The 14219-nt window shown below is 41.8% G+C and overlaps 1 protein-coding gene across 9 annotated transcripts in view; it reads right to left on the bottom strand.

Moving 5' to 3' along the window:
* Positions 1-9396: 9396 nt before the first annotated feature.
* The window catches only part of EML1 (EMAP like 1), a 122376-nt gene continuing 117553 nt past the window's right edge, over positions 9397-14219 (bottom strand). For all 9 annotated transcript variants that reach the window (XM_015630307.2, XM_015630305.3, XM_015630306.3 and 6 more), the window contains 2 exons: positions 11243-11373; positions 9397-10955 (listed from right to left, as the gene is read on the bottom strand). In XM_015630307.2, the coding sequence (XP_015485793.1) occupies positions 10830-10955; positions 11243-11373 (257 nt within the window). In that variant the 3' untranslated portion in view covers positions 9397-10829. The remainder of the gene's footprint in view (positions 10956-11242; positions 11374-14219) is intronic.

Here is a 14219-nt window from a genome sequence, read left to right as displayed (position 1 = left end):
GCCCGGGTGTCGGGGGGAACCCTAGCCCTCTCCGGGTGTCGGGGGGAGCCCCAGCCCTGCCCGGTCCCGCCCGGGTGTCGGGGGGAACCCTAGCCCTCTCCGGGTGTCGGGAGGAGCCCCCAGCCCTGCCCGGGTGTCAGGGGGACCCCCCGGCCCTGCCCGGCTCCCCCGGCCGGCGCAGGTGGGGCGGGGAGCGGCCGCACACCGTGCCGGCATCGAGCGGCGGCTCCGGGCTCCGCCGGGCTCCTCGGGCAGTGCGAGGTGCCGGGACTTGGCCGTGCCGCGTCCCCGATCCGTTCTCGGCTGGAGCGGGGCAGTGCCGAGGTTGGAGATCTCCCCTCTGCACACTGCTTCCCTGAGCAGGGACAGAACCGGTGATTTCGTGGGTAGAAGCAGGAGCAGAAATGGCATTTCCAGCTAACACCGTCACCCTTCCCACTTGTCTCAGCGAGTGTCCTTGACAGCTGTCTTGCCCTGCATTCAGCCTCGTCCTGTCTCCACACCCACCTTCCCACCACCCACCCCGGGAACTCTACACTGCCTCCAAGTCCTGTATTTCTCCCATCCAGCTCTCCTGTCCACTCCACATCCCAGTCCTGTCCATAACCCACTGCCCTTCTCCCAGTCAACTCCCTTGTGCAGCCCAAACCACAGGGTGATGATATTCATGAGGTCCAGAGCCTGGAACTTCCCTTGCCCCTCTCTATGTCTCTTTACCTCTTCCCATGCACCACCTAGTAGAAAAAAGATTATGTTGAAATTGATATCACTTGAATATCCTCAAGGATCTGCCATGATACAGGACAAAATTATGCAGTTGTTTCTCAGGTATTCCATACATAGGTCACCATAACTTGTTCACCATTTCTCAGAGTAAATCTTCACTATGACTCTCTGTGGATCTCTCCGAGTTCTGCATCACCCAGTTTAGACACAAAAACCCCCAAAACAACCATGAAATCCCACAGCAAGCAGTGGGTTTCCAAGCAGTTGGCGTGTGCGTGCACATGGTGTCTGGAACAGTAAAGGCTTCTGGCCTTCTCCCTCCCTCTGTGTGTGTGTGTCCCCATCAACACCGCCCCCATCACTCCCTGAGACCCCCCTCCATCCGTGTGTGCCCTGGAGGGACAGGGACCTGTGGCTCCTGTCTCTGTGTGCATGAGCAGTTTTGAGAAGGTGTGGGCAGTGGGGCTGGGGAAGGCTCTGGGCAGTGCCTAAAGTGCAAGGCTGTGTGAGGGCTCAGGGGAAAGTGCCCATGGTGCAGAGCAGACTGTGGGATTGCATGGGAGGTGGCCAGGTGTGGCACAGAACATGCAAGAAATGAAGAGCAAAGCAGTAGGGGCCATTTTCCACATAAATACTTTACATTTTTATTTCAATTTCTCTGAAAAGTTTATATACTCATGCCAATAGAACACTTATTTTTACTGTAGTAGTAACCTATGCCACCAGAATAAATGTTGCTAAAAATCAAACCCATAGATTTGATGCCCTACAGACCTATCTCACCACTAGCTTGTCAAGCTTTGCTGCTGTCTGCTGCAGCTCCATACCAAATAAAATACACAACAATAACAGCAAAAAAAGCCATGGTAGTAATCATCCATATGCCTTTTATTCAAGGCCATGGTTGTTTCTTGGTAGCTAATACATATCTTATATCTGCTGTTTTCAATGGTCATTAATATGTTAAAAAAAAATTAAAGACAGAGTTACTGGAGGAGCAGGGGGAAGGAACCCCCACCCCTTCTGTGCCTCACAAGAACAAATCCCAGCTCGTGCTATCCCTGTCCCATAGCAGGTCTGCTCCATCCTCTTCCCAAGTGACACAACCAGTGAACCTAAGCTCACTTCAGACAGAGAGGGTCTCCTAAAGAAGCTGCTTCCCTTAGATATAAGGGGCCTCCTTGCTTGTTTGAAACCAAAACTTATAGTTCTTTCTTCTAAGCAATTATCCTAAATCTCCTAGGAGGCACAATATATGTTGTTTGTATAAAGAAACAGCTGTGTCACACCACAGATCTGATATGCAGTCTCCCCCAAGTGACAGTGGCTTGTAGAAACTCATCCACATAATTTGTGATGAGGTTGCTGAAGATAGTAAGCATATGAATAATGAGCAAAAATAAAACCTATTTTCTTATTACTATCATCTGACTAATCCTTTAGAGTGTGGGTCACTGATCAGCTCATAGGACATATGGGAGACAGCATAAGGCAGGGAGGATGCTTATTAAACTAGAGAGTTTAATGTTAATACTAGAATTTAAAACTTGATTAAAATAGAAAATCCATATATTATTTCACTGATAATCTGTTTTTTAGAAATATAATTTCCTTAAGATAGGTTTATACAGGCAAATAAATTTATGTAAATCACGCTATGGGTGAGATACAAAACTAGAATGTTTAGTTTTATAGAAGCAAAAATGTCTTCTGCAAAGACTTTTATTTGCTGTACACCTTGGCTGCACAGCATAAAGGGGCACAAAGAGCTGAAATCACAGCCACCATGTGCCCCAGTACTGACACATCCAGCCCTGGCAGCTGCCCATGAGGGACTGCAAGCCACTGGGAAAGGACAGGGGTGGCTTCAGCTGCTCACCACTGTACCTGCACTGCCTCCTGAGCACGGGTACTCTGTCCCTGGGCAAGCTGCAGCTCACTGGGTATAAACTTGTGCAGCATCTACCCTTGCAATGGGTTGGGAGGCTGAATTGCCCATGAGTTGGTTGAGAAATGATGCAGAAATGCAGTCAGGCTACTAGACTAGCCAATTACATCTGCTGTTTTATTTACTCTTACAGAAAGAAGCAAGAGAGGAAGACAGAAGCCAATCTTGCTGGGACTAATGGCACAAAAATAGAACAGTGTTAAAAATCTTTCTTGTACCAGAATCCACGAGGCTCCCTTATTACACTCACTGGTTGACCACCAGATCACTGTGTTGACAGAAAGACATGACTAGAACATGTAATAATTGTTTTGCTGGGACAAATCTGACATTATATTGCAATCAGAGCTGTATGTCTTCTAAGAGACTTAAAGCTGGTAATTTGTATCAACAGATACATAATCTTTGACTGTAGTCTTGTTAATTCACCTGCTCTTTGTCCAAGGGGAAATCCTCACCCACCAGGGTGGTTACCATCCTGCTGGACTCACTGGTCTTCTCTCTTCCCACTGCACATCTCCCTAACTGCAAATTCTCCTGCAGAGCCCAGCAAAGACCTGCACAGGAGAAGTGTTTTCCCTATGGCTGCATCTTTCCCAGCTGACAGCTTCTGTATGGCAAACCCTGATGGATCTGCTGCCAGGCCTCTGGGTCCTGTTGCAAAAACTGCCCTGGGGCCTGCTCTGTTTGTTGTTTCAGAGATTTCATGTTAGGAGGGGAGGAGGAGGAGGAGGAGGAAGAGGACATCCTCCTTATGCAGTCACACAGCCTGGGGCAACATCCTCTGCAAACATCCACCTCTCAGGAACTCAAGGTCATCCAGCTGTTTTTCTCAGAGTCTCTATGCCATGTCCAGCCTGGTGCAGCAAGAGTTTTGTGGTCTTTTTTTCCCCACTGAATTTCTCCAGCCTAGAGCTTTCTCTTGAAACTTTGGCACTTTCCTATGGACTTATCCATGAAACTACCTCTTTTCAAGGAAAATGAATGTCCACAATAGTTTGTGGACACTTATTATTGGAAGGCTTTTCCTAAGCAAGGAGGATTTAGGCATGTGAAAATCACTCTTGAGAGGAATTCAATATATTAATTCATTTTATCACAGTAATACATGTATGTTTTTATTTCTATAAGGAATTGTTCCTCAGACAGCAACATGACTCAGAACTTTTGCCAGAGATGAAGTTGTACAATTTCACAGGAACATTGCTGAGGCAGAAAGAAGATGATTACAAAATTCAGGTGCAAAGCGAGAGTCAAAGATTCCCAAAATTCAGAGAGGTTCAGTCCTGAATGTTGGGTTTTCACCCATCCCCACATCCCTACAATCTTTGGCACCATTTGGCAAAGGCTGCATCTCAAGTTTGTTGTGGCAGCCATGGTGAGGCCACTGTCTGCACCTGTATTTCCTTGGCAACACTCCATCCAGTTCTGGGATGAAGAGGGAAGGATGAGAAAAGAGTGGAACAAATACTCAAGTAGCAGAAGAGTATGGAAGGTATTAAAGGGGACAGGAAAATGGAGACTACAGAAAAATGAAGGAATTACATAAGTTTGGAATTTTTATTTTTATAAGAAAAGGAGAGAAAAGGAGATTACATGGAAAGGAAAAAAATGAGGAAATCATGAAGAAGGGAAAGAAGTAGTATAGGAAAGGGCAGAGAATAAGTAGGAAAAATAGACTGTTGATATACTTTAATTCTAATAAATTCGATTAAATTCTATTTTACTGTACTTCCTACAGTGAAAATGGGAATCCAGCTTTGCTTTCAGGGAGGTTGTCAGTGCCTTCTCTTGGGAAGGGAGGAGGTCACTGGCACTTTTATTTTTCCTGTTATTCCTTCTGAGAGCAGGGTTTACAATCACTGGGGAGGCTGAAGCAGGAAGCTGCAGACTTCCAGGCAGCAGGGAGGAGCTCTGCCCTGCAGGCAGACCCTGGGGATCTGTTCAAGGCCAAAGGCGACTTTTCCTCTCACCCAAAACGAGAGGGAGTCGGCTCGGAGGTGATGCTGTGCTCCCGAAGTCAGAGGCAGCCGGGGCTCTGCAGGATGCTGCACTGCCTGTGGCCATATTTTCTGCTGAGCAGGAGCTGCACATACGGGAAATGCCACAGGGCTTTTCACTTCGGCTGAGCCTCCTGTCAGCTCACTTTCCAACTGTTCGAGCTGTAGACAGAGACTCTCACACACACTCTGCTCCTTTTAGATGCTGTAAGGAGGACACAACACTTGAACCTCTGGTGTAATAACTTCCCCTGTGGTTATACAGTGATGTCATAAATTTGTGTTATATGTCAATGAAAGCTGATGAAAAAAGAAGCAGGGCAGGGAGGAAGGAACCCTAAAATGTTGACATTTATCTCACTGAGAAACTGAATCCAGAAAGAACAGCCAGGCAATTGATTTTGTAGAGAGGAGTTCTCTTCAGGCTCGTGTACCCTGTTCCCCCTTCAGCACATCTCTGCAGTGCGAGGGCAAGGCAAGGCAATGACAAATTACAATAATCTAACGTGGCTGCAGAACTCACCAAGGCTTTTTAATTTTTTTTCTTTCTAACCATAATGACTGAACAGCCTGAAGGAGATTTCTTTATCCTACAACCTGGAATTTGGAGCAACTGTAGCTCGTTTAGCACTGACAGAATCCACAGAGCAGATGAATTTGCTTCCCTCTGGCTACATGCTTATTCTAGGTAATTCCAAAGGGCAGATTTAAAAAATGCTCATCTCTTACAAGCTCATGCTAAAACCTCATTCAGTTGCATGGAGACCCAGAAAGCAGGTCACCACTCCCATGGTTCTGACCTCAGCACCTCAGACTAGATCCAAAGAGGCAGCCTTTAAGGACAGATATGTCCACTGCAAACAAACAGAAATGTCTAAATTCCTTTAGTGTAATCTGTAGTCAGACAAAAGATGGTAGAACCAAACCTCTGTGAAGCTGGTGGGGAGGAGCCACTTGATTCCAGGACATCAAGCTTTCCTAACAAGACAGACAAAATGTGAGGTCCAAAGGAGTGCCTACAGCTTCAGATGACACTGACAGGCCCTGCTGAAAAGAGGCCCCTTCTTGTACTTCCACATGTGGCAGGGAATGGGGGGATCCACACTGCTGTGAACCTGTCCTGATTGACAAAGGTCTCCAAAGTGGCGTTTGAAGATTAGCCCATTGCTATCACTACTGACTCAAATAAGGTCTGTCAGACTCAGAGCTAGATGGCAGATTTGGCTGCTCTGCCACTGATACCTCCATGCAAATTATCACTTGGTCTTCTGCGATTATTTAATGAATTCAGGGGGCAAAGTAGTTCCATTAAGAAGAATGAAATTGCTGCAGAAGTTCATGACTAAGGAGAAACATAAATCCCTCCTAACAAGAGCATGAACCATCAATGTCCCCACCCATCCAGCAGCCTCCATTCCCAAGCAGACATCCAGGAGCAGTTCTGTCTCTCCCCCCAGGAGTCAGCTGCTCATCTCCCGTCTTCTGGATTAGGAGGTGGCCTGGCTTGGGGCATGTCTTGTGCAGGGAGGGCAGGCTGCTGCACTGGAGCTGCAAGGCAGCCACCAGACTGCCCCTGCACAGCTGTCAATCCCGGCCAGCAAAGGGAGAAAAAGATTTCAGTTTAGGCTTCCCATAAGTCTGTTCTTTCCACTAGTAATTAAAGTGACATTTTCCTTGCCATCTGTAGGATTTTTTGAGGATGCAATTGAGTGATCTGTCAACAGCCCTATTTCCAGTAGAAAACAGAGCAAAAAAGACTTCCTGCTTCCCTGAGTAGAACCAAAAGAAATTAAAAATGCCAACCCTTGCAAAAATGGGGCTGTTTGCCCTTGCAAGCTCCTGTCACATGAATACTTTTGAAGGAAAATAGTATCTTCTAATATTAAATCTTCTAAAGAATATAAATAATCCAAACATTTCACATAGGAAATATGACCTTGAATTAACTAACCCCATTTTAATTACAATAGTAAAAAATCAATTTTAACAAAATTGATTTGCTCCACAAGGAACTTTTTAAAATCATTTGAAATGATAGGGTTTTTTAATTCACCAGCATTGCAAAAACTATTTTCTTTTACATTTATCTCCTTCTTCTTTTTTTTTTAAACATTTTTAATATACTGACTGTTTTTTGTAGAGCTTATCTGTTGGAAATTGTTAACACCTCCCAGGTTTCAGCAACCTGTCAAAACCGAGTGCTATCAGAAACATTTATGTAATAATCATCTTTCAGGAAATAATTAAAATAATACATATAAATACATATAGGATTGAGTTGAAAAAGGCTGTAGTTTTGATATACAAAAATACATAATTTCTAAGTAAAATAAATATATGAAGACAGGCAGAAGAGGCAAACAAAATAATGAAAAGTCTCTACTTGGAAATGGGCGATGATCCTAAGAACCAGATTGAGTCTATGTTTGTTTTATAAGTGCATAAAAGAGGGAGAAAGAAGTATTTTGAAAGCATTTGTATTGTTTTCTGAATAATTTAAGACTTAAGACAATAGATAGTATCAACTTCAGTAGCTGATCAGTTTGAATACCATAACAGAGAAGCATTACCCAAATACATGCTCATCATTCTAGACAAATATGACAGTCATACTGTTGGAGTGAGTATAGGATCCCAAAATCCCATTGCTAAATGACACAGAACAGAGATAAAAAATCCCTGCCATAAAAATATTTCAAAATCTGAGAACATGATAGAAATTACAGGCTGCCCACAGACAAAGAGAGACAATTGAGAAGCAAGGAGACAGTGCTGGTCCCTCAGTGTCCCCACACAAGGAGGCGGGAGGCTCGGGAGAAAGGGCTAAAAGCACTCACTGATATCCCAAAGCCCAAGTCACAGAAGAAGTGGGAACAGACATACAATAAGAAACCAGGAACACAGCCCCAGAGCTATCAGAGGTGGTCAGAGCCACTGGCTTTTATGAGCAGATAAGGGCAGCAACATGTGCCAGTCATGGAAAGCAGTCCTGGAAGCTGAAGAGTAATGCTAGAAATGAAGGAAAGAAATGAGAATTGAAATCAAAGGAAGTTGAAGGAGCGTATCTCAATGCTTGGTAAACAATAGCAATACACAAAAGACATGAAGAGATTAGTCTCTTCTTTGAGCAACACTGCACCTGCTGCAGCCAGGATGAGGGGAGGGAATGGACAGAAGCAGGTGCCCAGGTGTGTCATCAGCCATGGACTTTAGACCAGCCTTATGCTCCATGGTAGGGCAGGAAAAGAGAGCTGCTGCAGACAGAGTGTCAGGTAAAGAATTCAGGTGAGAGAATAAAATACAAAAAGTTTGGGCATAATTATTTCTTTATTTTATTTTGTTCTCTTTTTCTTTTAAAGTGAAAGAGAAGACACTCCTGAGAAAGCAAATAAATGCAAGAACAAAGGAACAAGTATGGAAGAGAGGAGAGCTGAAGATTAGCTATAACAATGGCAAAATTGTGTAGAATTTCCTGGATAAAGAAAGGAGAATCACTTTAACAGTCATCAAACGGATATTTGGCTTAAGACATTACCCACCATTTGCCAATTCAGCTAATACGTTTATCAGGTTTTCATAGAGGAACAAAGACACATTTAACAGCAGAAGTTAGAGGAGCAGCAGAGGCACAGATGGGATGGGATTGTTGAAAAGCCCTTTGATCAGTAACCCTAGGGATGAACTTGCAGTATTCCTCATCTATTTCTTCTAAAGGATAACAGTTTAAAATGAAGAAAGGGATCACAAATGCTTTACTATATCCCGAGAGTAGCACCCTGTGAGAAGGATGAAAAGGAAACAAGCCAAGCCAATTTGCAGCTCCTGTTTTCTCTGCTACAAGTAATGACAAATCACCGACAGTTCCAAAAGTAGAAAACCTGAAAGCACCCCATTTGCAAAAGCAAATTTAAAAACAAAATATAAAAATCAACAAACAGAAGATATTGTGGATAACCAAGCAGCCAGACACAATGAAAACCTGTCATTTGTGTGTTATGGACTCTTATGACTGGATTAACCTTAGAAAGGCTAAGGGTATTGTGCCTCAGCTTCACACACTTCAAGAAGAGGGAGATTAACATCACTATTAGAAGAAGTTGTTCCAGTGCTCCTCTGGCCATTTATTTTTCCACATTGCACAGCTAGATCAGAAGCTGAGGAAACAGGCTTCTTGTCTGCATTAGTTGCTGTGTCCCAGCTGGGGTCTGCTTATGGCCACAATAACTCTTGTGCTGCTGCACAGGATCAGTGTAAGCAGCTGGGACCTCTGCCTTCAGTGACAGTGCCAGGTAACATCAGGTTAAAGTGACCTTGAAACCTTGGCCTTCAAAGGTCTTGCCTGAGGACAAGTTCCTAACACAGAAATAATCAGGAGCTCTTGCCATGAGCATAACTGAGCAGTGGAAAAACATTCCACCAGCTGAGTACCCAGAAACATGAGATGTGTGCTGGGAGGCAGGACCAAGGCAGTTTGTAGGTGAGAGCATGTGGTCTATCCTTCCCTGCTGCAAAGCTGGAGCTTTACTCTCTGAGTATGCATTGTCATTATGTCCCCAGGTTCATGGGCACACATAAAATTATGTACCCCAAAATCTAGATTTTACTGCCAAATATTTTCAAATGCATCTCTAATCGAGAAATCACAAATGTGTGTTGTTAACTAAAAGCCTGTCTCTTCTATATCATGCTTAAACAAAGACACCTTACTAAACAGGAAGAATGCATTGAGAATTGACTTTAATACATGTTTATTGGTGTCCTGCACTTTCAGTGTAGGAGGTTGGAGATGTAATAAAAAAGTTTCAAAATTTATTGATTCAATTTCATTTAAATCACTCTAAACAACCAGTGCTTTAGAGTTCAGAGAATTAACATTTACTGTCAGTTACAAGCAAAATTTTAATATTACCTTTTTTGAGTCCACGTAGAACTCCTCTTTTAAAATTCTTCAGATACATTCCTCATAGTAAACAATACATTTCAATCTGTGTCACAATCAACATTGATAAGGCCTTCTTAACCATTTTATACCACCTCCACTGTTACTTAATTGCAAAACACAATCTTATTTCATACTATAAATACCCATCCATGCACAAAACACAGGGGCCAGAAGTTACACATTAATATTTCATGTAGGCTTCCAAGTCTTCCTTTAACCTCTGCAGGTTTATGGTACACTTATAAAGATATCTTTAGACTTGGTCTACTTGGTCTTAAAATACAAATATACAATATCCATAAGCATAAAAAAGTAAAGCTACATGGCCTTACCATTTGTTATGAACTGCTAAAATCTTATACATGTACAATATAGCATCATGCTGATTAATATACATATTAGTTAAATATATGAGCCAATAATGGGGACGTGGCCTAGCTTTATTGGTTTGTTTTCAAAAAGAAATTTTTCATATACAAGTAAAAAGATTTTTAATTTAAACTCATATGAACTACCTGAACCACACAGACATCTGTAAGCCCTGCTGAGAAATTCAGGTCAAACTGGGACAAAGCCTGCTGATTCATTGGAAGAGGAACACAACTCCTCATGGGTGACACCCACGGTGTGCTGTTCCCAAGAGAATGCAAATTTACCAGCATTCACATTTTCAGGTCTAAAGCACTAATTCTTGCATCTTACATCGCAGTTTATACTTGTTGTATCTATTCATCAGCCTCCAGCAGAAACAGTTCAGTACCTTGACATTGTCATAGATTTTTCTACATAAGTAGATATATAGTACAAAGTGTAGATAGTGAAACGAATAAGCACATATATACAGTCTTTGAAAGGCATTTTGTGACCAGTTTAGCAGTGTTTATAGAAAACATTTAAGATAGTCACATTCTGCTGATACCACTGTATTGCAAACTGTCAAGCCACATCTCTTATATTAAACTTGTACTGCATTGTATATTGTACAACAGAGAACAATCAGTCTTAAGGTGTGACACATTGAAAAAAAAATACTAGACTGAGTAAGGTAACCAGCACAGGGCTTAATTTTCCTGAGGTTTGTAAGAATTTTTTAAACAAAAATCACAGTGACCAGGCTAAACTGCAAACATACTGTTAAGTTTTAAATATACAGTTTATACATAAGTTCTGTGCATGGTCGACTCAACTGTGTATGTTCATGCTGATGTTTCCTTTAAATGACTCGCCACTGCATGATACTTGTGTCCTTTCCTCCTGTGGAGATGAGATGGGTGTCTTCACAGAGAAAATCTACATTGGTTACATGACTACTGTGTCCACCGTACGCATGGCTTGGAGCCTAGAAAACACCGTATTAGTGAGAATAGCAGCTGTCATAAAAGCATCTCGTTAGAACATGCATGCAACATTGAAACCAAGGCATCACATCTTTCTCTTAAGTATTTTAATATTAAATTAACTTTTAAATTTAATTGCTGTCTCAATCAACCTTAAATAAATCCCTTAGATGTATAAATACTCTCATTCTTCCTGCTTTGATGTGCCTGGGTTTTTTTCTTCATAGGAAAACAACATTTAATGCATTTGTGCAAAGTACAAGAGCAAATTTTTTGGGAAATACCTTACCCTAAACTGTGAGCATGGATATGAGAAGAGATGTACTTTGCCAAAGTCATCTCCTGTCGAGAGCAGTTTTCTCCCATGGGATCGACAGACAGCGTTGATATCTGTACCATCTGAACCTTCAGGCCATACACCTGAAACACAGAGGGACTAATTAAAGGCTTTTATAATGGAAATAAAAGTGACAGCCTAAGTTTCTGTTAAAAATATTAATAAAGGATGACTTGTTTAAGGAAAAGAAAAACCTATAAAAATAACTGCATCTGACTCAGAATGTGCATTTCCATACCAGCTAAAGTCCAGATCCTAATAGGTAATCAAGCACATAAAAAACTGTTTTATTCCCTCTAGTCAGCAAAGTGCTTTTTATTCTGAGAAGATGCATTTTGCTGAATTACAGTCGTGTCTGAGCCTGAAAGAATTTTCATATGGTTATGTGGAAAAGTAAGTTACTGCTTTTATTTTCTCTTCTTATATAAGAGTTAACACACTTTTTTCATGTTGTATGGGTGTGGTTTTTAGACTGGAGTGTGATCCAGATGTAATTTCTTTGTATTGCTAAAGTCTAAAATCTATGAAAAAAGACATGATGTAGTTTAAATTATTATTTATTAATAATAGGTCCCTTGAAAAGGAACTGAACCTACTGTAAGGCTTTTAAATGCTTTTGTTCCATTGTAAGTACTTCTCTTCCTTCCCCACGTACCATACTCTTTGCTGTTCTTGCACAAAGTAGTGTCCTAAAATCAAACTGTAAGGTTCAACAGTGCAGAGACCATATCTATGCACCACATCTTTAAAGCTTCTGAGTACTTGCCTGTAACAAATTGCAATTTTACTAAAATCCTTCCAGTTACTGAAATTTCAGGATTTTGTACACAGTACTGCAGAGTTTTTTTGGTTAAGATTTTCTAATTTAGATTTTATCTAATCCCTACTCAACATAAAGGGCACCAAGCTTTCAGAACCACTGTCATCTTCTGTAATCCTGCGTGTTCTGCCATTATGACTTGGCAAAACCCCTGCTGAGTCTTGGCTCTGTGATTTTCAGTGCCTGTCTGTTGCCCTGAGAATCAGGCCTTTTGATATTGTTTTCATAATTTGTAGCCACTTTCCCAGGAAGGTAACTATAAACATAGGTGTTTATACATTCCATTAAAGATATGCCTTTTGATGGATGTCTCTCGTGGCCAGTGTGGTTGGGAAGGTGGTGACCTGACTATCCAATCCCTGGTCACTGTTGGAAAACTATAAATACGGAAAGAACAAATAAACTCTTCTTCTTTCACCACAGCTCGAGCTGTGTCCGTGTGACTCATTTTGTGTCTGACAGTGACACCTGTCCCCGTGTCACCTGTCCTCTGCAGTGTGTCCCTGCAGTGTGTCCCTGCCCACTCCAGCACACGCCCCTCCTCTGGTGCTGCTGCAGATCAGGGTGAGAGAGTTGCCACTCCCCTAAGAAATCCTGAGGCACGCTCCAGTTCCTCCTTCTTTGGGATACTTCTAACCCCACAGCGGGCATTTGCCATGCACTGCTATCCTTCAGCCACTGGGATTCTTCCCAAATACAGCCTTTGTATCACTGCACAGCAATTCACCACCAGGAGGTGATTCCATGTCTTTATAAGGAATTAAAAATTGCTATAAATAAAATGCAAGGTCTGATTTGTAGACTGCTCTTAACTTTCCTGATGTGTGTGCAAACACTGCATTGCTAGATCAGGGATAGTGAAAGAGGCCCAAAGAAATGGAAGCTGCAAAGAAACACGATAATTGCTACTCGTGGAATTATGAATATGCAGAACAAGGAGATGCAGAAAAGCTTTTTTAAATATCTGCTTTGACAAGAAGGAGGCTATATGAATATCAAATGCTAGCTGAAAAGAGGCAGGAGCCTTCCCAAGAGGTCACTATGACAAGCTGGAAATAACCCCTGAAGTAAATGGTTAAAGAAACAAGAATGCTATTTTCAAATGGGGAAAGGATAATAATATGGTTTTTCTTTGAATCTCTTGGTTCTTTCAAAATTTATTCCATTGCCTCAGTTTTTTTGAATATGCAAATTGAATCCCCCTTGCTGAAAAAGTAGTCCTTATTTTTTCCCATTCTCTACAGACCTGTAAAAGACCATTTCCTTTCTCTCATTTGAAGACTGATGCCATGCTATTTTCTCCTCCTCTTCTCTAAAATTCATTCATTACTCTCTTCTCTCAGAACAATATTTAGATGGATAATTAATTATTCTTGCTCATCAGCACATTATCTGTTGGTCCAATGTGCAAAAAACAGCAGCAGCCATTCCAGCTGTGACTGAAGCCAATACTGATAAATGGATGATAGCTTCACATTCTGTATGACATCCTTTTCATTACACATCCCACTAATGTATCTTCCTTTCCTACAACAGCATAATGCTGTTGACTCATGTTTAGTTTGTATGCAAGAGTAATCTGATCCTTCTGTACAGATCTGCTCTCATCTGTTCTGCATTCGTACAACTGGGTTCTGCCATTCTAGTGAGGAGCCTCCTCTTTGGCTCTATTGAATTCCTTCCTTTTTTCATACCACTCCGCTGTTTCTCGAGACAACTTGCTAATCCTGCAGCTTTACACCACCTAAAAACTTTACATGCTGATTTATCACGCATACTATTAGTAAATATATTCAAACAAACATAATATTCAATTTACAGTGTTCTAGTCGGTTTTGAACACAACCAGTCTGAGCTCTGCTTTGCTTGCAACATTATCAGGCTTTGTAGAGTATCTTAGATTTCTTCTGTTCCTGTCCTTGACCTCAAATGCTATTTTTTTCAAAACTGGACATGTGCTATGAACTGATACCTTACTTGTGTATCCAGCAGCACACGGCTCTTGAAAGAGCTTATAGATCAGTAAGTGTTTTAAAGTCTTTGCTCCTTCACATTTATGTGCTTGTGTCACTAAAACATCCTCCCTCAAGCACAATTTTTTACATGCTA

This window comes from Parus major, chromosome 5, assembly GCF_001522545.3.
Source record: "Parus major isolate Abel chromosome 5, Parus_major1.1, whole genome shotgun sequence".
NCBI lineage: Eukaryota > Metazoa > Chordata > Aves > Passeriformes > Paridae > Parus > Parus major.
This window is presented reverse-complemented; position numbering and strand designations above follow the sequence as displayed.